Consider the following 25601-nt stretch of genomic DNA (forward strand, 5'->3'; position numbering starts at 1 on the left):
TTATAGATATTTAAGGTGGGGAGTGACAAATGGAAACTCAAAAAGAAAAAAGGCCAAATCATTAAAGGAAATCAACCATTAAAAAAAAACCTAGAAATACTCACCCACGCTCCACTTGATGTTGATCCAGGCGCTATCCTATCGCTAAGCTTGACACACTGGGATCGCCTACAATAGAAACTTCTGCATCCGCCAAAAGTTGCAAAGTATGACTAGACTGTCTCAAAGGGGTTGACCCACAAAGCAAGTTGTGACAATCTCCATGAGCTCCATAAAAATGAATGGCTCATCCCATGCAAGCGTGACCGGCTGCTCCTTTCATCTCGGGTTGTAATGGGTATACGTTGGACCCCTGTTCTCGTAGTTAAAGGAGCATTCCCATCTGGGCATTTACATTTAATTAAATTTATTTGCCACATGTAAACATTTCTTCAATTGGATGTTATTAAAAAAATGTTCCTGTGTGAAGATAATTTCTCATAAATGTAGTTATTCTGTCCCTTAGAAACGAGATACTTTCCTCGGATACGACCACGTCATACTCTGGCAGCGGTGGCCAGACTTGCGCTATAGAGTCCTGCCAAACCAACAGGATTCAGCAATCATTACCACAGGGTGGCTGTGCGACATGTAGTAAATCCCAGACATTTTATATACAATAACCCTTTGTTTCTTTGTGCACTCAGTCTATCAGACGTGGCCGCATCCAAGGAAGCAATCACGTTTCAACATGGCTACATTTATGAGAAATTATCTTCACACAGGAACATTTTTTTAATAACATCCAATTGAAGAAATGTTTACATGTGGCAAATAAATTTAATTAAATGTAAATGCCCAGATGGGAATGCTCCTTTAACTACGAGAACAGGGGTCCAACGTATACCCATTACAACCCGAGATGAAAGGAGCAGCCGGTCACGCTTGCATGGGATGAGCCATTCATTTTTATGGAGCTCATGGAGATTGTCACAACTTGCTTTGTGGGTCAACCCCTTTGAGACAGTCTAGTCATACTTTGCAACTTTTGGCGGATGCAGAAGTTTCTATTGTAGGCGATCCCAGTGTGTCAAGCTTAGCGATAGGATAGCGCCTGGATCAACATCAAGTGGAGCGTGGGTGAGTATTTCTAGGTGTTTTTTTTAATGGTTGATTTCCTTTAATGATTTGGCCTTTTTTCTTTTTGAGTTTCCATTTGTCACTCCCCACCTTAAATATCTATAACCTTTTTAAAGGTGGCACACTGCTACAGATCTTCAGCAAAGACAGATCCTGGAGCCAATATGGCAGCGTCCATGTTCCGCTGGTGCTCTGTGTGTTGTCATTTATTTTATTTATTAATATTTTCTTTGTTACTTTTTTTGTTATACATGGTTGGTATAATTAATTTTATGCTGGTTGCATGTGGAACACATTTAGTACTATTTTAAGTACAACTGATTTCTACTTTCACAACTTAACATATTGCATATGCCTTAGTTTGAGTATGGAAGTCAGATTGGCCACTGTGCACCTATGTTTCGACTCTCCCACTCTTAAATTTTACCTACTGTGAAGTTGACAACACATTTGAGAATGCAGCTGAAATTGAAAATACATAGACAATATATAGGTTGCAGGATTGCATTTGTGTCTATACAAAGGCACTCCAGGTGATTGGTAGCATCAAATGATTATCTGATGATAATCAACCACCAGTAGAGTGCATGGAGGCAAGATAAACCAGGTAGCAATGTTGTTTGTTCACTGCATGGTATTTTCACAGAAAGAGTTCAGATAAATTTCAAGACAATGAATATTAAAAAAAGTGTCCCTCAGTGCAGAGAAAAGCGGTTTCTTAAAATAAAAATATTATATTAATAATAATAAAAAAGAAGTCCAAAGATCAGATGAAAACCTCTGTCATCTGGGTCTTTTACGAGTAACAAATAACAAGACGCGTCTGATGGCATGCAGGCGATCTTTCAAAGATGTCATGGCCAGGATTGTAAGCTGAGCTTTGTTTTCTAGGGGCAGCACTGCTAGCATCCACCAACACCAGGCCGGGCCACTCGAGCTAGACTGAAATGACAAAAAAAACCCAAAAACTTAAATTAACAAAATGCGTAATAATTTTCACAATAAATCCCTATTCTTGTCTGTAACTGTATACTTGAACTGTAGTAGTTAAATCAGATGTGTGCTGACTACAAGAGATCAGTGGTTTCCAACAGTGACTATGGCTAAAAAATACAAACTTATGCAAGTTAAAAACATGAAAAGAACTACAACTTGACAGTTTTTCTGTACTACCCAATGGGACCTAATATACCCTGGTCAATGTTCATTAGCACTACTTTTTATTATTAACCCCTTAAGGACCAGGTCCTTTTTAGTTTTTGGGCTGTGTATGGGCTTGTTTTCTGCGTAACAAATTGCACATTATAGTGATGGTATTTAATATTCCATGCCATTTCTTGTGGGCTTGGATTTTTACGACCTTCACTGTGCGCGCCAAATGACAGGTCTACTTCATTCATCAGTATGATCACTGGGATACCAAATTTGTATAGGTGTTTGAATTTTTGTACATATATGAAAACATTATAACCTACATTGTAATAGATAGCTGAGAACAACGATATCCTCAGTTCTTTGTGTGACCCGAAGCTGTCATGGCAACGGATCGCAGCTCCCCGATGACGACGATTGTAGCCAAGATGGCTGTGCCAGCAACGATCGCGGGTGTTAGCGACGGGTGTTTGCTTCATTGTGCAGCAACCACCCGGTTAGTATGAAGAGGCCTCAGCCTGTGAGCCCTCTTCATACTCCCCCCTACGCTACAAGACGTATAGGTAGGTCTTTTTGCCCTATGGGGCTAAAGGTTACGGAATACATTATAGTTTTCTGTACACGGTTTATCATGGACTGACCTGTGGATCTGGATCTTTGTTTGGCATTGAACCAAAATGGTTTAGAATTTGTGCTCTCAAATTGTCCTTAAGAGAAGAAAACCAGGTCAATGCTTGATCATACACAGAATTGTTTAACAGGAGGAGCTCTTCATATTCCTGTCCTTCAACCTGAATAGAAAGTGAAAGTGGAGATACACAGTAAGGTCTTATTCTATTATTATATAATATATATTTTACATGTAGTGTAATTGCAACAATACTGAATCTTTAAAGGAAATATCCCACTATTAAACACAAAAATCAAGCTCTTACTAGATAGCATTATCCTGCCAAATCTGGATGTTGTCTTCATTAAACCTAGAAATGCTACATTTTGAAGAAAATAAAAAATTTACTTCCCAGGGTACTTTAACCTTATATGGTAGGATCAATCGGACCACCTATTGCCATACTACACTATAGCAGTATATGGGGATTTTGCCCATGATCTGTTATTATGTGCCGGTGGCAAACTGTAACAAATTTGCATACTGAGCAGCAAAAACCCATGCTTCAGCCTGTGAGCCTTTTCCATGCATCCAGCATGATGTTGCGTCGTAAAAGTATGGCGGGCATCGGGAAGGGGTTAATGAAGGCAACCTCCAGATTCAGTAGGCACAGGCTGACCAGGAATTGTGCTTGGCTTAATTTTTGTGCCTTATGGTTGTGAATTTGCACAATATCCTTTGCCCATTGTGTTTCCACCATCAGTATTAGGCCTCATGCACATGATTATTAGGGGAGGGCCATAATCTGGCCGCAAAATTTGCAGCCAGATCACGGTCCCCATAGAGGTTTATGGCAAGGGATCATCAAGCACTCACAGCGACCTTGCAGGGCAAATGCAAGGCAAAGTATGGGACATGTCCTATAATGTGCTGTTTTGTGGCGGCAGCCGCTCGGTTTTCAGTGTAGAGGGGAGGGCTGAGTAGCACACACCCCTCCATTATCCTGCACCTGGCTGGGCAAGCACACGTTCGTGTGCATGAGGCCTCAGAGAAACATTTCCCCTATATAACTACGGTTTCATGTTAAGGTTTTGATTTTTTTTTTACCTTTTTATCTTCAAGATATTCAATATTTGCAGTGTTGTAACCATCTCTTTGTCCATGGCTCAACACCTTAAACCTGCTCAGGCCTATTGTATCCACCACTGAACGGCCATCGGGGAAAAACTTAACATCTCTCACTTGTAACATGCATCCATAGTCCGCAAATCTAAAATAAAAAGATAAAATTATTATTTCACTCTTCCAGAAAACATACTGGTAGGTTGATTAAATTGGGGACAGGACTGATTTGGCAAGCTCTGTGCATTATTATTTATTAAAAAAATATAAACCTACATTTTTTCTACATTTTTGGCAATTAGAATTTCCTCTCTTTCTAAAAGGGTTTCAAGGAGTAGCAATGCAACAAAGATGTCAACAGCTGTGCAAGCCAAAATTATATTGTGCTTTATTTTCTAAACTAAGTAAATGAAAATTGAAATTGACTGTTATCTTTTGAATATTTGAGTTCTTTTGGTTATAGAACAATTTGTACAAAACTGTAACTACTAAAACATTTGTCCTCAAGAACAGGCACAAAAAAACCTTACTCACTCCCCCACTGAGCCTTTGTTAAAAAGTGACGTGCAGTCCTCCCATCTTAAATCTGCCACCTCCCACCAGTAAAATCGCTCCACAAACCTTTTCTGCCTATGTTGATTCTGCCCACCACCACCCATCAGGAGGTGTGCGAAATAGTGACCTGCAGTTTCAAACAGTGCTGTGAGAGGGGTAGCATTCTGGTAAGGACAGGAAGTGACCAGGGAGAAGACTTCCTGTCTGGCAGCCTGGAGAAAGCCTGACTCTTCTATTCAGAATTGACTCTTTGGGGGCGTGGCTTGGCCGGAGATGTGAGAGGACGCACGCTGAGGAGCTCCCGCTGGGCACCTGTTAATTTATCCTGATTTGCACCTTATTAGAACCGGGGGTGCCCTCTGTGAGGACCGGACTGCTGAAGGGAGCTAAGGAGCAGCGCGGATGGCTGGCGGCAGCAGCAAAAAACGGACAAAGGAGGTGCCGGAGGAAGCGGCGCAAGGCACCCAGAAGGCGGGGAGCGGAGGCGCCATTGATCCCGCAGCAGTGGCGAACCGCCTGCAGCGGTTCGCCCATGGGCAGATGGGATCTAACGGGCCGACGGCACGGATGCCTACAGAAGACGGAGGTGAGGCTGAAAGTAATGACTGGCCGACACTGCCATCCCCAGCAGCAAACATGGCGCCCGCTACTAGGTCCAAGGCCCCAGATACACCTAAACCACATAGAGGACCACGTGTAAATGATATCCCAGCTGCAGCAGCCATTACACAGGCTAAAAAAGAGACAGAACCCACATTACAGGAAGTGCTCAATGCAGTGCATAGCTGCAATAATGCTATAGCCTCCCTCACAATGCTGGTTGGAGGAGTGAAAGAAGACCTCACCATTATCAGACATGATGTGCAACAAGTGTCAGAAAGAGTGGGGGCCTTAGAAGGCAGAGTGGGAAAAGTAGAGGATCAGCTACCGTCTGTGAGACGTGACGTATCCCGCATGCAATCCACCTTAGCGGCGGTCTTAGCAAAGCAGGACGACATGGAGAACAGGCTGAGGAGGAACAATGTTCGACTAATAGGGGTCCCTGAGAAGGTGGAAGGCCGCAACCCCAATGAGTATTTTGAGCAATGGCTGCTGTCCACATTTGGGCGCGAAACCTTGACACCTCTGTTTGCGGTGGAGAGGGCCCACAGAGTCCCATCAAGACCATTGCCACCGGGGAACTCCCCACGTCCAGTCCTTATCCGCATATTGCATTATAGAGATCGGGACATTATTCTACGTAAAGCAAGAGAAAAAGAGAAAATACAAATTAATGGCAGCCGTATATCCTTCTTCCCCGACTTCTCAGCAGAGGTGCAAAAACGGAGGGCAACATTCCACGGGGTCAAGAGTCGGCTAAGGCAATTGGAATTGCAATATTCTATGTTTTACCCAGCTAAATTGCGGGTGATTGCTCTACAGGCTACCCATTTTTTCAATTCGCCTGCAGAAGCTACTGCCTGGTTGGATGCACATGAGCAGGAGTTACGCAGGCGAAGTCCTAGGCGGGACTGACAATCCCATGAAAGGTACTTTTATTACGATAACCAAGTTGAAATGGTCCTATGGAGGGAATGATCCCCGGGATGGGGTGCATTGTCTACTCGAGTAAGCTCAGCGGGCAGTGACTCTTTGATTATTACACTGTTAAGTAAGGAAACGAAATGAGAAATGTTGGCTATAGCTACTATTTTTTCTTCCCCAGGTTGTGCCAACGGCACGGGGGGTTATGTGTGTATGTAAAGTTGGGGATTTATGTTAGGTCCGGAAATATGCATAAGGATAACTTGTACGCTTATACACTTGGGAGAGTATGGAAATACGATGGTGGTTAAACTGAAAATAATAGCATGGAATACGAGGGGACTTGGGGACTCTGCCAAAAGATATGCCGTATTTACTGCCCTGAAACAATACCAACCAGCTGTGTTTTGTCTCTCTGAGACGCATTTAACAGACACTACTGGAACGCATCTGGGCCGTGGCTGGGTTGGTGCTAATTATCATTCCACATTTACCTCACACTCAAGGGGTGTAAGTATTCTAATACACAAGTCAATACCCTTTCAAAGCATAAAATGCACTGTTGACTCTGAGGGGAGATTCATAGCTCTCAGATGCAAATTATACCATAAGGAAATGTATATTATAGCAGTTTACATTCCGCCACCCTTTGCGGTGAGCATCTTAAATAGAATATTGGCTTTGGCGGCAGAGTCCCCGGAGCTACCCATATTAATTATTGGGGACTTCAACAACTATTTTTGAGGCCTTTTTAGATACAGTGACCCTACCGGTACTAACTGATGACCAGAGGAACACTTTAGATGGCCCTCTCACCCTAGAGGAACTAGAGACGGCGTTAAAGGCATTCCCGAATGAAAAGGCACCAGGGACGGATGGTCTCCCGGGGGAAGTATACAAGACATATGGGTCCCTTTTACTACCGGAACTACTAGAAGTTTTCAAGGTGGCAGAGGAAATAGGCAAACTCCCAGATTCCATGAGAGATGCAATAATAGTAGTCCTGCCCAAACCGGATAGGGACCTGTTACAACCGGAGTCCTATCGTCCGATCTCCTTATTGTGCACTGACGTAAAACTAATAGCCAAGGCATTAGCCAATAGATTGCTGGGGGTCATTCTTGACTTGGTTCATGAAGACCAAACGGGATTCATGCCGGGTAAATCTACAGCTATAAACATTAGACGGCTGTTCCTTAATATACAAATGCAGAAGGAGGGGGAGGGCTCCAGAGCCATCTTATCATTGGATGCCGCCAAGGCATTCGACAGCGTTGAATGGCCTTTTCTATGGGCGGTCATGAAAAGGATGGGGCTAGGACCAAGATATATAAAGTGGGTACAAATGTTATACGAGGCCCCAAGGGCCCAAATAAGGGCCAATGCCAAGGGCTTCTGTCCTCACCCTTCTCGCTTCATAGAGGCACTAGGCAGGGGTGTCCACTGTCCCCGTTCCTCTTTGCTCTGGCTATTGAGCCACTGGCATGCCTCATAAGAGCTTCCACAAGCATCCAAGGCTTTAAATACGGGGATGTGGAAGAACGCATCGCATTGTATGCTGATGACATGTTACTGTTTGTTAGGGAAGTAGATAGGTCATTGGGGCCCATTATGAGCATACTATCCGAATTTGGCCAATACTCTGGACTGACCATTAATTGGCATAAATCAGTGATGATGCCACTGGACCCCATGCCAGATGAAGTGGATTTACATCAAATACAAATGGTTCCCAAATTTAAATATTTAGGCATCTGGATATCACCAAGGGTGCAGGATTATGTAGCCCTTAACATGGAACCACTGGTAGCTAGGTCAAATGTAAAGGTAGACGCTTGGTGCAAACTCCCTCTATCAGTCATAGGGAGAACGAATCTATGCAAGATGGTGCTCATGCCTCAATTCTTATATATACTGCACAATTCACCAGTGTGGATTTCTGTACAGATGTTTACTAAAGTAACAAAGCTATTCAGAGCCTTTATTTGGCGTAAAAAGTCAGCGAGGATCAAACTGGAGACTCTACAAAGGGCCAAAACTCAGGGGGGATTGGCGGTGCCTAACCCATGGCTATACTTCCTGGCTGCACAACTTCAGCATCTCAAGGGATGGCGACCGGACATTAGTCGGGGTACCTCTGAAAAGCTTTTAAGACATCTGGGAGGGGCGAGACCTCCACTATATATCCTGGAATTGGGAGCGCAGGGTAGGCCACCAGACCACATTCCAACAATGACGCTGATGAGCAAAGTCTGGCAGAAAATTAAAGGAGTCTTGCGAGTAGAGGGCTACACATTATTCACTCCACTTTGGAGAAACCCAGGTCTGGGAAAAATAATGTGGTTGGAGGGCTTTAGGAGATGGGAGACCAAGGGTATCCATGCTCTTACTCAATTGTACGAAGGATGGGTGGTTAAAACATTTGAAAATCTTCGGGAGGAGTACAACCTTCCACAAGGGTTATTTTATCAGTATCTGCAACTTAGACACGCCCTGGAAATGCAACATAGAGGGGAGGCAGTACACATTAATAGCCATGAGATTATGGATGAGATGACAGCCACAGACGGAACCAAAGGGTTCATCTCCAGAATATATACTATACTGTTAGGCCTCTTGCACACTAGCGTTGCGTTTCACGTCAGGGTGCAATGCGTGAAAAGCTGACGTTTTTGCTGCGTTTTTGTTTCATTTTTGTTCGCGTTTTTTTGCGTTTTCGGTGCGTTTTTCACGCGCGTTTTTTTAAGTCAATGGGACTTTTTCAAAGGGACCAAGGTTCGGGAATAAAATGTTGTATTTAATTGAAAAATAATGTCTTCTGATAAGTTGCAAACATCTGCGATCTATTCTTCACTGTTCCGCGCGCGTATATTATCTCCCGACAAGTTAGCAGATGTGAAGAACATTGAAGAATAGAATAAAACCAGTGAACACAGTGAAAACAGTGACCACAGGATCATTTAAGATAAAAACACAGTGCAGAACACAGTGCAGAATAGATTACAGATGTTCGGCACATCTGCTTACTTGTCGGGAGATACGCACGGAGCGGTGCGAACAAAATAGCATGTGAAGAACAATATATATGTGTGAAGAAGACATTGCAGATGTATGGAAACATCTGCAATGTGTTCTTTACACACATATATATTGTTCTTCACATGCTATTTTGTTCGCACCGCTCCGCGCGTATCTCCCGACAAGTAAGCAGATGTGCCGAACATCTGTAATCTATTCTGCACTGTGTTCTGCACTGTGTTTTTATCTTAAATGATCCTGTGGTCACTGTTTTCACTGTGTTCACTGGTTTTAGTCTATTCTTCAATGTTCTTCATTGTGTTTTTTTAATTAAATGATCGTTCGCGAGCAGGGGAAATACTGTTATTCTGGTCACCTAGCAACCCTTACGTTTAAAACGCATTGCACTCGCATTGCACTTGCAATGATTGCGAGTGCAATGCGTTCTTGATGCATCTCCATAGACTTGAATGGGGCGTGAAAATTGCGCGTGACTCGCAAAAATAGAGCATGCTGCGATTTTGACGCGCGTGCAAACGAACGCAAGCACGCGCGTTGAAAACCACGCAAATGGAGAAAGACCCATTGAATACTATGGGACAGAGTGCAATGCGAGTTCTGAGCGTCAAATGCACGCGCAGAACTCGCGCGTGAAAAACGCCAGTGGAGAAGGGGCCTTAGAGGAACAACATAAACAGAATCCCCTTACCAATCTGAATAAATGGGAGGAGGACATGGGCCCAATCTCAGAAGAGCAGTGGGCGGATATATTGGAGAAAGCACCCACACTGGCACTGTGTGAGGCACATCGATTATCACAATTATATTTAATACACAGGGTGTATCGCACACCGCAGTGGTTGCTTAGGACAGGGCTTCGTGGAGATGATTGCTGCCCTAGGTGTGGGAGAGAAGGTGCTCACTTAATGCACATGATGTGGGACTGTCAGAGAATAGGGCAATTTTGGAAAGATGTATTAAAACTCATTGAGCGGGTGTTTGGATTGGTCCTACAAAAAACTCCCCTGGTCTGCGTGCTGGGATTCATAGAAAGTGACAGCTTGTCAGATGGTACATTGATAGGAGTCAGTAGAATGCTATACCAAGCTAGGAAACTCATAGCCATGTACTGGTTGCGTACTGAGGCTCCTGACTCGTATATCAAGAAAATGAACAACATAATCAGACTTGAAAAAGGGGTCTATTGCAAGAGGAAGGCAAATACGAAGTTTGAATATATATGGGGGCAGTGGATAGACACCCCTGGTCTACCGACAACTCATTTACTCCGTAACCCACTTACAGCATTCCTGTAAATGTGTATATATATGTATAAAACTGGTGTATAGCATGTTAACAAAAAATGTATAGGCAGTACATGTATATGTATTAAATCCTGAAGGGGTAATGTTCGATATGTATATTGTCCGGACAGTTCAAAAACGGGGGAGTTTGTCTGCTAGTGGGTGGGTGGGTGGGAGGGGGGATAAAGGGAAAATGTTTGTAAAAAATGTTAAAAATGTTTAATAAAAAAAGCTTTGATTAAAAAAAAAAAGAATTGACTCTTCGTCTACTCATTTGCATATCAAAAACTGCTGAAATCATGGTACAGTGCCTCAGTAGCAGATCATTTTAGGGCTTTTTACCATTTACCAGTTATTACTAGGGTGAGGGGTAAAATTCTCGTGACATCTTTTTTTGATTGACAGTCAAAATCATTACCAGTATTACTTACATTGCAGAACTGAAAATTTTGATGAAAGACTTTAATATAGAGTTAAACCTCTTTGAGCCAACTACCAGCAATTGCATTGCTTATTAATGAAAATGTCCAGTATAAATAATAGAAAGTCAGCTCCACTATATGTCATATGGAGGAACCATTTTTTCCAATTGTGAATCTAAAACTTTAAATGTATGTAATCTATTCCCTTACATTAATGATCTGTTCTAATACAGAATTCAGCATACACACCCTTTCAGCTCATCAGCTATGCACATGCCAAACTGCCTTGTTCCTGTCTCCATGCTTCTTCTGATCATTAGGCGATACCGAGGCTCAAACACGTGAAGAGGGCAAGGAATTGTTGGGAAGGCCATAGTACACACAAATATTGGAACATCTTTATTCAAGCTGTTTCAAGATAAAAATATAGATGTCAATATAATTATTTTATGTTAATAAAACATCGTTTTATAAGTATTGGAGGTAAAATGGACTGACTGACTCCAAAAATCTATAATAAATGACTACTTTTTTCATATTTAGTGAAATTATGGAAAGTCATAAAAAATTGTTCTATTTCTCATCTAAGGATGTAGGCTTTTAGTGAAGATGAATGTGAATGTAATTTTGCTCACGCTAAGTAGGGAAGCTCCTCCTCTACAGATCGCGGTAAACGGGCACTATGATCTCAGACATTTGCTGTTAAAGGGGTTGGCCACTACCTCATGTATTTTGTAATGTGTTTGTGTAAGTGTGGTAGCAGGATATTAGGTAATTTACCAATATACATCTATTAATTGTTCTGCAGCACTTTCTTGATATGTGAACTGAATCCTCCTGTCTTTTACCTCATCAACCAGACATTCCTGTCCATGAAATGGCTAGAGGGTCATGTGATCTCTAACTGTCCATGAACATCCGCCACATAGAGATCACATGACGCTCTATATGCAGCCATATTATGGACAGGAATGTCTGGCTGATGAGGTAAATGACAGGGGGCTTCACTTCACATACCAAGAAAGCAGTTCTGATTGGTAAATTACCTAATATCCTGCCCCACACTTACACACACATTAGAAAAAAACATAATAATAATAATAATTCCTTTATTTATATAGTCCACACAGATTACGCAGCACTACACAGAGTTTGCCAATGAGGTAAAGTGGCCAACCCCTTTAAGTGTTATATATTTCTTTTTTTTTTTTTATAAAGAGTGGGATTGGACTAATTAGGAGGAGGTTACCATGATAAATGTGACCATGGGGAGGGGTCAGTTTCCTACCCCACTTTCCCCTAGCCTCAGCTTAATTGGCCTAATTGAGCTAGGCCGTTTACGATCACTCCAGGAGGTGTAGCTTCAAAGGACCTCTGCAGCTGAATTGTCTCCAGGCATCTCCCCCCCCCCTCCTAATTCTTGAACAGACAAAGAGCCATAAAAACTTTTAAACCAATAGGTTGAATAGGAAAAGTTATGGTCCATCTCACCAGAAGAGCAAATACATTTTCGGAATTCGGTTATTTTCAGGAGATCACAATAGTCCAATTCCCGGGGCTCGAGTATCCTTGGATCCAGAGATATCAATATCTCTGGATAGGACCACAGCAAATGGGTTAGTTTCAATCCAATGATACCAGAACCATGACCCTACAACTTCCCCTTGAGAAGCTATGGCTTCTCCAGGGCTCTGGCCGTAATACCAGGTAGGAGGGACCCATGACTCCTTTAGTTGGGTGTGCAGAGGTGTGACCTGATATAATCAGGCATCTTTTGTCTGGGAAACATTTTAACATCAAGAGCAGAGAAGGATCTTAAGGTGTGGACTGAAAGGTTCCATTAGACCCAACACACACAAGGTAACTAACTGCTGTTACTTGTAGTGCTACTCTGTGTAACTGTATATATCTCAACTGTATATATTGTTTTGTCTAGTGTGCCCTTAGGGCAATTAAATATAAAATCTAATCTGTGTTGCTCTTTTTTTTCGATCCACGAATTCCCACGTCAGAGTCTCGCATATATACATGGTACCGCGTTGGTTCCTCACCCTTTATAATCGCATTACGGACCGGGCTTATATTAAAGGAGAACTGGTGGCAGCTCCTTGAGTTCAGGGTTGTGATTTATTGTTGTGCCATATCTGGAAGTTGTGTGGACCATTTTAAGTCACTTCCTGCGCCTCTCAGAACCCGCACGTTCTGGGAGTGTCTATAAAAGGATAACTAAGTAACCCTGCGTACCCTTCAGGGGTTCAAAAAGTCACAGTTTCCTTCACGGTTACCCATTAAGAATTTTAAATGTTTTCACTACAATTTTTATAATAATATTTTATAAAAGTATGAAATACTGCAAGATCAAAAGTCTAAGAAAGAAAAATGTTTTTTTGCCTTAATATTACCATATAATAGCGGGGAACTGTCCATTTCCCTTTCCCGGCTATACATAGGCATATATTAGTGAAAGGTTTCAAGGACTCCAAATCCTTTGAAATAATGCCTGGGCTGAAATCATATTCCATATTATTAACCTTCTTAACAATTTCAAATAACTTACTTTGATAGCTCCTTCATTTCCTCATCATAGAGTTTCTTTCGTTCACTTAGCTCTTCTGGTAGGTAACGTATAATTAGCTCTTCCGTCAGAAGCGTCTTCTTGTAAGCTCTACTTGCCAGATACTAGGTGAAAGCAAGCAGGAATTATATAATTAGCTATGCTTACCATATGTGAAGACAATAGAACAACAGCAACACAAAGCACTCAAAATCACACATTTCCTGTGTTTTGTGTGAGGTCACACAAAACACAGACAATAACATCTCAGTATAGTAGTATCACAACGATATTAGAATTGTGAGTGCCATATGATGCCTGAAAAATTATCAAGATACTCAATACAATACTTTTCACAAAAAAAACATTGTTATAGTATGTTATAGTTTTTTTTATAAGTAAAGCTGTACTTTACACTATTACCATTCTGTAGTAAAAACACTTTTGATCACTTTCTATTGCATTTTTCGTTTGATGAGATGAGGTAGGTGGCGATACCATATGTTTAGGGTTTGTGCAATGATTTTTCCCCTCATTATATGTAATGTTTATATATAATAGGGGCATTTTATTCTTTTATTGTTTTTTTTACTTTTATTTTTTTTATTAAGGGTTTTAATTCCCACTATGGGAAATGATCAAGCAAACATCCGATCACTTATTATAACTGCCAGCCAATGCAGATGCTACAGGCTCTGACTATGGTCAACCTGGGGGGTCCTGATCAGACCCCTGGGCTGCTATAGCAAAGATTGACATTTCAACGACCCCTAAAAGCAGAGCGGGAGGGTGTTGATTGCGGGCAAAGGGACCCCCAGAAGGAAGTATTTTCTGCCTGTCTCTCAACAGGTGGAGCTCGTGTCTAATGGGAAGGTTAAGAACAATGGCCACTGGTGTAGCACTGTATGAGGAAGTGACCACGGCATATACCATGTTCACTGATTGGTGTTCACTCCAATTGCAGGCGTTATACTGGTGCGCGGCAGTGCTGACCGGTGCCGGTTCAGCTCTGGTGACAAGTTGGACCGGCATCAGCTCTTGAGCTTCATTACTAGTTCACTTTCTGCCCCCGCTTTTCATCTGATTGCTGGAGCAGTGATCACCTGGAGTATCGATTGGCTAGAAATCCAGGTATTGAACGGTTTTTCCATTTTAACCCCTTAACGATCGGGCCCTTTTTGTTTCTTCATTTCCATCTTTCACTCCCCACCTTCAAAACTCTATAACTTTTTTATTTTTACACGTAAAGAGCTCTGTGACGGCTTGTTTGCCGTGTAACAAATTTCACTTCATAGTGACAGTAATTAATATTTCATGCCATGTAATGGAAAGGGGGGGGAATTCCAAATGCAGTGAAAAAGGAGAAAAAACGCATTGGGCCATTTTCTTGTGGGCTTGGATTTTACGGCTGTGTTTACTGTGTGCCCCAAATGACATGACTTTATTTTTTGGGTCGGTGCGATCACAAATTTGTATAGGTTTTATAATATTTTCATACATTTACAAAAATTAACCCCTTTCCGCACCTTGACACGATTCTACATTATAGGATGCGGGTCGTTCCCGCACCTTGACGTAGAATCACGTCATGGCGATCGCCCGGGCTCAGAAGCTGAGCCCTTGCGATCGTTGCGGGATCCCAGCGGTACACGGTAAGCTGGGATCCCGCAGTAACAGCCGGGATCGTGACTATCGCGATCCCGACTGTTTAACCCTATAGACGCCGCGGTCATAGTGGCGTCTATGGTGCATCGGCGCGACGATCACCACTCTCCGTGCAGGGCGCGGAGGTGCCGATCGTTACCATGGCAACCCTGAGTTCTGATCAGGACCCCAGGGCTGCCTATAGTAGCTGCCTGTTAGGATCATGCACTGTGCACAATCTAACAGTGCAGCTGTCAGCCTCTGCAGTATGCATAGGCTGACTATGTAATATGCTTGAATACATTAGTATTGCAGCATATTACAATTAACAAGTGATCAAATGATCACTTGTTCATGTCCCACCCTGGGACAAAATAAAACAGTAAAAAAAAAAAGTTAAAAAAAAAGGTGCAACTAAAAAAAAAATTATTTAAAAAGAATAAAAGTCCCCTTAAGTCCTGTCCCATGCAGTAATCATATAAAACATAAAAAAAGTGAAAAGCACAAAAAAAACCCACAACATATTGGGTGTCACAACGTCCGTAACAACCCGTACAATAAAATAAAATGGTCACTGAACCTGAACGGTGAACGCCGTAAAAAAAAAAAAAAAAACACACAAAAAACCCTCACAAAAATTATTACATTTTCACATCTGTCCGCATAAAAAGTGCATAAAAAGTGATCAAAAAGTAAAATGTACCCCAACATTATACCAAGAAAAAGTACAGCTCGTCCCGCAAAAAATAAGCTCTAAACCAGCGCTGTAAACAAAAAAAATATAAATGTTCTGCCCCTTGTTACATGGCGATACAAAAACAAGCTAATTTCTCACAAAATGTGTTCTATATTATGCAAAACAAGTTAACCATAAAAAAGCCATATAAATAGGGTATCGCCATAATCATGATGACCCATAGAATAATGATAACACATTATTTTTATGGTACGGTGAACGTCCTAGGAAAAAAATGCTAAAAACCATAAACAAAAATTAATGATTTTAATTTTTAACCACCACCAAGAAAGTTAATAAAATCTGATTATTAGCTATTGAGCCCCCCTGTATTATGTACCTGAAAAGTGGATCTCATCCACAAAAAAAAAATAATCCCCCATATGTCCAAATTACAAAAAAATAAACATTTTATAGCCTGCGAGATGCGACATTGAAGATCTGCTCTGAATGGCACCTCCTTCCCTTCTATGCCCGGCCGTGTGCCCATACAGCAGTCACCACCACATACGGGGCATCCGCTGACTCGGGAGACATTGGGTATCAAACTTTGTGGAGTTTTTTGACATTTAATACTTTGTGAATGTAAATTATAAATTTTACCTCCATTTTGTTTTAACCCCTGTGAAGCATCTAAAGGGTTAACATACTTCTTAAAGTTGATTGTTTACACATTGAGGGGTGTAGTTTCTAAAATGGCATTATTTATGGGGGTTTACTGCTGTTTAGGCCTCTCACAGTCAGTTAAAGCTGAGGAAGTGAGGCGTTTTTCATAAAAATGAGAAAAATTGCTCCCAAAATTCTGAACCTCCTAACAACCTAGAAAAGAGAGAGGATGCGCAAAACACTATGCCGATATAAAGCAGACATTCAGGAAATGTTAGTTATAAAGTTACTTGGGTTCTACGACTATCTGCCTGAAAAGCAGAAAATTTTGAACTATGAAAATGAAGACATATCTCAAAATCCCCTGGATATGTTAAAGCGTCAAAAAGTTATAACCTCCTATAATAACATAGGGCAAATTTTAAAAATCAGGCCTGGTCCTCAAGGTCTAAAATGGCTTAGACACAAAAGGGGTTAAAACCTCCTGTCCAAAAAAAAAAAATCTTTTTTTTATTTTATCATCTTCTGGCGCTAATAACTTTTTTTTATATGGAGCTGAGGATGCCTTTTTTAATGCTACCATTTTTAAGGACTTTGCAACCTTTTAATCACTTGAATTTTTTTATATTATTCCAGATGGTTAAAAAGTGCCTTTCTCGAATTTGGGCGATATTTTCTGTTACGGGGTTAAATGCAGTGAAAAACTGTTATTATATTTTGATAGATCAGGGAATTTCAGATGCAGCGATACCTAATGTGTTTAGGATTTTTACTGTTTATTTATATTTATATCAGTTCTAGGGAAAGGGGGGGCATTTGAATTTTTAGGTTTTTTTAAATAATTTTTTTTTAAAACTTTTTATTTTTACTAATTTTCAAACTCCATAGGGTACTTTAACCCTAGGTTGTCTGATCGATCTCATCATATACTGCTATGTACTAGAGAGCCTGGCAGGCTATATACTAGAGGGGCTGGCAGACTATTTACCACAGGGGCTGGCAGGCAATATACTAGGGGGTACTTGCAGGCTATATACACGGGGGCTGTGACCAATGCATTTCCCCCCCGGCTTATACTCAAGTCAATAGGTTTTCCCAGTTTTTTGTGTTAAAATTAGGGATTTCGGCTTATACTTAAGTTGGCTTATACTTACATACATACATATATACTGGGGCAGAGCACTGGACACATACATATATACTGGGAGCAGCGTTCTGGGCACATATATAATGGGGATCAGTGCGCTGGATACCTATATATTGGGGGGGCATTATGCTGGATACTTATATACTGGGGGGGGGCATTATGCTGGATACTTATATACTGGGGGGCAGTACGCTGGATACCTATATACTTGGGGGACAGCATGCTGGATGCCTATATACTGGGGCAGTGTATTGGATACCTATGTAATGGGGGTCAGTGCGCTGGATACCTATAAGCTGCCATTCTTAATATTCAGCGTTTGGATTCTTTAGTTTTCTCCCTGTGGTTACCAGCGTAGTGCTTAGTGTGGGATTAATGGGGTCATAAATATGTATACAGATGCATCACCACACATATACATACACTGTGACCCACTCTATTAGATATATCTACTAAAGGAATGATCGTATTAAATAGAGGGGGGGGCAGTATCTATCTGTATTTATTACAGGGGACACAGTAGGAATTGAAAGGGGGCTGCATGTATTAATGTGGGTACTGTACACATGTAAATTAGAGGGCTCTGTACAAGTCTGGGCTAACCTAGTAGTTGCTGCATACTCTATAATTCATACATAAATGCATGTTTCTAATGGTTTTAATTTGGTGGGGGGCTGTTTATGCTAAAAATTGGGGCACAATATATATATTTTAATGACCTCGGGGGAGGGGGAGATGCGTAATTTTTTGAGATGAGCCCTGTACATCAAATTACCTAGAAACTGCACTGGTAACGACTGACATAGGATTGAAAAGATCCCACACTGGCATGCTTCAGTGATGCCAATTCAACCTGTAGGGATGTTTTACACAATCTACTTACCAGTGCCATTAAGTGATCATAAAACTGAAAAGAGGTATTATTTTGTTTCCATTGCTATACAATATTAGCACAGATTATAAACTCACCTGTGACAAGTTTTCCTTGCAGAGGGGACAATGAGGGTTGTGGTCCAAGCAACGCTCAAGGCATTTGAGGCAGAATGTGTGCCCACATGGGGTGGCTACGGGCTCATAAAATAACCTAAACAAACAGAATGACAAAGAGTCTTAATATGTTGTGTGCTACTCTGACTGATATTAGCAGTACACAGGAAACATGTAGACTTCTCAATAAACTTACTATTACACCAGTAAAATTCTATATCCATAGTACCTCTTCAATGTCTGCCCTACTTTACACTAATCTGTTTTCTGATTTCCCTTCTCTGATAATCTCCCTGGTCGGTATCAACATGACACAGAAAATCCTCCTGTTATTTAATGGCAATATATGAAACAGCCTACTTTCTAACAGATGGTGGCGCTGTTGCTACAGAAGCAATAGATAAAGGATTTACTCAATGCCCTTATCTTTATACAAAAGCTTTATATTTTATTACAAATCAAACATGTTTTAACCCCTTGAGGACAAAGATAATATACAATATGGGTCTATAAATTATTAAAATGCTATTAAAAGACCCCATCCCTTATGCATAAGGTGTGGCAGAAAGCTAAAGTAATTATGGGCATCCCCAAATATACTTCAGATACGCCGCTATGGCGCAATCCGGCTTTACCAGAAATCTTCCGGTTGGAGGGATTTACTCTGTGGGAGACAAATGGGGTGAAGACACTGAAACATTTATGTATAAATGATAGTTGTAAAACCTTCGCCCAATTGCAAGAAGACTTTCAACTGCCACATGCCTGGTTTTACCAATATTTACAACTCTGCCATGCGTTTAACACACAGAATAGGGAAGAGCCAATTGAGGTGGGTACTAGTGGGGCACTGAATAGGATTTTAAAAGCAAACTCTACCAAAGGGTTAATTTCTTATTCGTATACAGTTTTGCTTAATGACTCTAATAGGGACATCCCGCTAAAATGCTTCACTAAATGGAATAGGGATGTGGGACCTATTTCAGAAGAACAATGGACCGAAGCCCTGGAATTGCTACCTACTCTTTCCCCTAGTGAAGCACGCAGAATGTCTCACCTGTTACTCTTGCACAGAGCATATAAGTCCCCCCAATTGTTGTGTCAAATAGGCGCTAGACCAAATTCTGAATGCCCCAGGTGTGGAGCTGAGGAGACTGGGCTACTTCATATGATGTGGGAGTGCAGGGAACTAGGAACCTTATGGAAGTCTGTCTTAGATATCATACGTAAAGTTTATTCCATTTCTGTTGAAGAGTCTCCTCTGGCATGTCTCTTGGGGGTGCTTAATGCCCATAATTTGACTGAACCCATTAATGTTGCGATACAGCGATCTCTGTATCAGGCTAGAAAGGTCATAGCTGCCCATTGGATAAGGCCTCGGTCGCCAGACAAAAAAGTTTGTAGAACGCATGAATGCGGTTATACGACTAGAATATAGTACATATGTGAAAAGGAATTGTATTCCTAAATTTGAAAAGATATGGGGTAGATGGTTCGATAATCCCGGTTTGCCCTCAGGTTAGAATCAGAGCGAGTCTAGAATAAAGGATTTCAAGGTACACACATTACAGTAGATCTAGGATCAGATGGTCCAAATAGGGAGCTGGCTCACGGGGAGGGGTTTGGAGGGGGGCTGTTGGGATTATGTTTGTGTTACGGGTAGATTAAAAGCACAGTAAATGGTACAGGAATGTGGAAACAGGGAAAAATTTGGTATTTTGCCTGTGATAATATGTACTTGTGATTAAATTCATGTTTGCTGCCTGCGGCAGTATTTTTCTGTGTTAATATGCATACTGTTTATTGATGTATGGAAAAAGAGGTAAAAACCTTTAATAAAAACTACTTGATTTAAAAAAAAATGCTATTAAAAAATAAACCTGGAGTGTGATTTTTAGCTGTTACATTCCAATAGCCTATTCCAGTGATGGCAAACCTTTTTGAGACCGAGTGCCCAAACTGCAATCCAAACCTACTTATTTATCGCAAAGTGCCAACACAGCAATTTAGACAGTAACCTATTGCAATATTTTTGCTCCGTGCTATACCACAGTCTTCAACGTTACTGAGGAAACCAATATTGTTGACAGGAGAGAAAATTCGGATTGCCTTTGGAGCTTCCCTTGACAACCAAGAGCAGGGGCTTCGATGATAATCTGACCCTGTCTGTACCTTCTCTCCCTGCTGTCTCAGGTAGACCCGAATGCTTCACTTTAAAATAACACTCAGCGTGTCACATCCTGGGCTACCTGGGCCTGCAGGAGGATCCCTTAATCTCCAATCTGGTGAATTCTGTCCTGGGGCAACAGCCTAAGAGCCCACTGAGAGGGCTCAGAGTGCCACCTCTGGCCTATGCTATTACAAATGCCTTTGTGAGCATTCAGAATCATATCAGTACTTAATACAATTTACACTAAATGGCTCCCTGCTAGCAGCATGTGGTGAGACCCTGGGTAGGGGGCAGATGTAGTGTGTATGTGCCTGTGTCAGTCTCCTCTCCTCCACACTCATCCTGCTCCCTCCCCACTACCCAATTCCTATTATGTGCATTGAGCAGGCAGGGAAGGGGAAGAGGAAGGAAGAATAAAGCACTATGAGACACAGGCACACACAATATGCAGTTGCCCCTGGGACTGACCAGACACTGCTGGCAGGAAGCCAGGTAATGTAAAATAAACTTCTTTTTAGCTAGAGACTGAATCATTTAAGTATTTTATGACATTCATTGTGACAGGTTCGCTTTCAATTCTTTCTGGGATGCCCTCCCCACCAATTACAGCATTCTTTTTTCATTTAAAATGTTACACCTTTAATGTATGCCACTGGTCATCTCACATATTACAGATAATTCAGTCAATCTTTTATTAAACATGCCACAATGTCTATGTTAAATTGACTGAAATGCTACTAGAAATTGAGTTAATAGTACCTCATGCAGAGAGAACACTCAAAATCTGAGGAATCCAGCAAATTTTTGGGAATCTCTCTAACTGCTAAGTGTGAGGTAGGCTCTTCCCACTGGGATTCAGCATCTGTGGAATAAACAGGGAGTTTCATGACAATGTTTAGTTATAATGTATTTTAACACACTGTATATTAGATACACATATGTATTGACAAGTGGTAAAGTGACAAGAGTCTCATATAAAGGAATTTGTGGCAGAAGACTTTTTACCATTTCTTATGACTTTTGCAGGGAGCTCAATAGTATGAGCATCTTCAGAAGTGCTGGCACGTTTTCTTTTAAGACCTACTTCAGGAAGGCAAGAAAGGACATTTCCAAGGGTTTTTGTTGCTCTGTCATGTGGCAGGTCACATATAATAGGACAGTCGAGAGCATTTTTCATTTGAAAAAGCTCAGATTTGGGAAACGAGGCTTTGGTTAGTCTGAATGCTGGGTCCTGTAAAAAGACAAACCTGTGATCAACAACTTTATTTCCTTTTAGAGGTAATAAATTAGAAGTTATAGAAAATAATGAAAACAATTCTCACGCTAAAAATAAGAGGTTTGAATAAAACAAGCTGTATCTAGGCTGTATATAGGCTTAGATCATAAGACTTAGAGGGCAAGTCTGGAAAATTAGCTTATAAGCACCTGTGCACAATGACCGCAGGGAATGAATACTTGTGTTGACATTGGTCAATAACCTAGTAAAAGATTATAACAATTTTACCTTTGAGCCTCCTGGCAGAGAAGTATCATCCACATGAGGAGAGCTATTTGGACTGTTTAAAGAGAGCGGCTTCAATCGAGTATATGGAGCTGGGGCGCGGACTGTAAAACTGGCCTGGACATTCTCAAAGGCTGGAAACAGCATTTCACACATAAGCTAAGAGAAGACACAATACAGATAATTTAACTAGTATCCTGGAGGAGAGTACTGTGGATGTAACTTCTAGTTACATATAGAATTACTACATGTAGGCTGTTAATTGCTATGTAAAGCCTATATTGCAATCAAATATATTCACACATTTATTAGTTTCTGCAAAGAACTGGTTAATTAATTTCTGTGAAATGGAGATATTGCAATAGGCACAATAATGTGACAAAGGAGAAAAGAAATTGATATGGCATTATTCGAGTTAATGAACTATAAATGAATCTGAACAAACTTTTTGACAGTCCTATATTAAGAACTGTTAGAATAAAACAAGCTGTACCTCAGTACCTCCCCTCCCCTGTATCTCACCCCTCCCCTCTTAATAGCGATGCCTGGCGTCCAGCCATACATATGCGGAAAGATAAAGCAACCGCTGTAGACACCTATGGGGACGTACCTGTATGCACAAGGATTTGATCTATCACAAAGCCCACTCTTATTTGGTGGGTTCCTCCCTTAAACCTTCCCAAACATAGTGGAGATACGTTTTATATGAAGCCATTGTAATGGTAGGTGAAAGGATATCAGATCCATGGGTCAAATACATCATAAAAAAAAAAAAAGAAGAATAGAGTTTTCCTTGTCATAAATTTATTTTTAGACTAGGATTGGGAGATTGCCATATGCCAATGTATATAGGGTTTGCAGAACATGTATGAGACAGAATACGATGCACAGAAGAAAATAAACTTGTGACATTCTCATCGATACCTTTTGTGCTTCCACCTTCACTGAACTCCATTCAGGATTTAAGGCAACACAGTGCAGAAATTCCTTTAACGACTCCTCTGTCCTTCCAAGTCCGGAAAGTGCTTGTGCCTTCACATAACGTCCCTGCGCACACAACAACGTGACATGATTTAAAAGCGATTAACAAAGCATCTTGTACCACGCTTTCTATAAATAATCCTCTCCATTAAACTGGTACACAGGATTACACTAACAGCAACGGACATGATGTTCTCAGAAGACAAGAAAATGTATTACTTTCCACAATCATGGTGGGATTACAAATATTGTATGAGAAGGGAAAATGTTGTAGATGATGAGTTCTATCTGCTCTAGACACTGAGGATTGTATTGTACGATTCATCCTATATTTTAATAATAACGTTGCATTGTGCATTAGAGCACCCCTGCTGTTAAAACTAGGGAATATTTTCTGTAAAAATAGTTGAAATCTAGTAAAGGTTGTAGAAAAAGCTTTGGATTTTCAACAAGTTATAAATGGAAACTAGAATATTTGGGCTACACAGAGTTTTAAGAATGCAGATTGTGCCTCATGACTTACTATGAAGACAATATCTGGAAATAGTCAGCTCATTGTTGCAACAAGGGATTGGATTAATTCTATGTTTACACTATGTATTATACAAATAATCTGCACTTTTAAAAAATAGTTTTCCACTTTTAAAATGGAGTTTTCATGCAGTAATTCAAGAAGTTTCTATATAGTGGTAGCCACTATCTTTGTACCTTAGGCCAGAGAGGTTGTTTTCTGCAGACAGTATCAGCATCATTATGGGCTTGCTTGAAGTTTTTCATGGCAGAGAAGAGCTCAGCTCTTTGTAAAGTTAACAGGGAGTCACGAGGAGCTACAGAGAGAAAAAAAAAGTATTAAGGTTTTCTGCAAGATATTTAAAGGGCAGTAAAGAAGCAAATTTAGAAAATACACTTTTTCTATTTAAAAATACACAAAGACAAGGCTACTCACAAGTTATACTCTACGTATGGAACATCAGCAGGATATGCCATAAATGTCCTATATGCTGGCCACATCTTTGTGACCCATTACTTCTGTGAGTAATGCAGGTCCCCAACCTACCAAGATAGCCGGCAGCCAGCAACCACATAGATAATGAATAGAGAAGGGGCAGCACATGTGTGCAGCTCTCCAACTTTATCTGGATATACTGTAGTGGCTGTCAGCATGTGGCACAGGATACCACTCTGGTTTACAAAAGGATCAGGTCCTAAAGATGGGACATGCATCTTTTATACATTTAGAGCACAAAATGCCATAACTGTGGAAAGGGTGAGGAACACAATGGGGCAGATTTATCAAGCTGTCTGAAAGTCAGAATATTCCTGGTTTCTCATGGCAAACAATCACAGCTCAGCTTTCATTTAACCAGTGCTCATGAATATTTTAAAGGGGAGCTGTGATTGGTTGCCATGGGCAACTAGAAATATTCTGACTTTCAGACAGCTTGATAAATCTGCCCCAATATGGGAAACTTTAAATTTTTAAAGGGGTATCCACATATGACAATTTTGGGGAAAAAAATCATTATATTATCATTAGTTATGCTTCAGGAAGTTATAGCATCTTATGTTTGCTGAGTAGACCTAGTTATAGCCAAGTCATGCCAGTTTATCATACCTTCTATTATTCCCAAAATACGTTCTTTTTAAAATCAGGTAACAATTATTGATAATGAATAATAATTTACATCATACATCTGTGCATTCGTTGTTTGTTTATGTTACAGCTTTTTGTACAGGAATATTAGACAGGGCAAAACGGGAACAATCCCCCCTTACCTCTCCCAACTCCCCCCCCCCCTGCTATTATCACCCTGTGGTCCAGCCTTTTCCCAGTCAAAAAAAATAGTACCCTGTAGGAGTGTCACACCTAGAATCACATCCACTCACACATATCTCAACACAGAACATTTACAGTCCCAACAACCTGCCAGGTCTAGATCGCAACCAACATCTCAACAGTTCTTCAGATGCTAGCTCTTGACATTCCACCCACTTCTTACTATGTTTCTGGAAGTTAGTCACAGTCTTCCTTCTGACATACACTCTCAGTTCCATACGGATAGTATTGTTTAACATAGCCTTTACCTCGCCTATATCTGGAGGGGTGGCATCCAACCAGTGCCAAGCAATAGATTTCCGTGTTTGATAGAGAATTTTTGCTACCGTTTCTTCTAAAAGATATCCAGCTGTCCTAGACAGCCAAGCAAACATATTTTGGGTTCCCTTGGAACATGCACTGCAAAGACCTCATGGATGAGCCTGAGCACCTCCTCCGATGACAAAAAAGGGCAAGACCAAAACATATGTGTCGCATCCGTCCCACACCTTGGGCAACATGCATCTCCATGCACCCCCATCCGTGGAAGCACCAACGGTGTCCGATATACCCTGTTTACAAGGAAGAGTTGTGATCTTCTCTGCTCTAGCGACCAGGGGACGCTCCACAGTA

General features: G+C 41.1%; 1 protein-coding gene across 1 annotated transcript in view; it reads right to left on the minus strand.

Annotated features, from left to right (window-relative positions):
• Positions 1-1136: 1136 nt before the first annotated feature.
• LONRF2 (LON peptidase N-terminal domain and ring finger 2) overlaps positions 1137-25601 on the minus strand; it is a 53442-nt gene continuing 28977 nt past the window's right edge. Inside the window, exons 2-12 of the mRNA XM_072135782.1 lie at positions 23861-23979; positions 23096-23218; positions 22175-22330; positions 21676-21901; positions 21430-21532; positions 18483-18597; positions 13384-13505; positions 11076-11234; positions 3989-4151; positions 2913-3062; positions 1137-2061 (exon numbers count right to left, since the gene is read on the minus strand). Coding sequence (XP_071991883.1) covers positions 1903-2061; positions 2913-3062; positions 3989-4151; positions 11076-11234; positions 13384-13505; positions 18483-18597; positions 21430-21532; positions 21676-21901; positions 22175-22330; positions 23096-23218; positions 23861-23979 — 1595 coding nt within the window. The 3' untranslated portion in view covers positions 1137-1902. The remainder of the gene's footprint in view (positions 2062-2912; positions 3063-3988; positions 4152-11075; positions 11235-13383; positions 13506-18482; positions 18598-21429; positions 21533-21675; positions 21902-22174; positions 22331-23095; positions 23219-23860; positions 23980-25601) is intronic.

Source organism: Engystomops pustulosus, chromosome 2 (genome assembly GCF_040894005.1).
Source record: "Engystomops pustulosus chromosome 2, aEngPut4.maternal, whole genome shotgun sequence".
NCBI classification, from domain to species: Eukaryota; Metazoa; Chordata; class Amphibia; order Anura; family Leptodactylidae; genus Engystomops; species Engystomops pustulosus.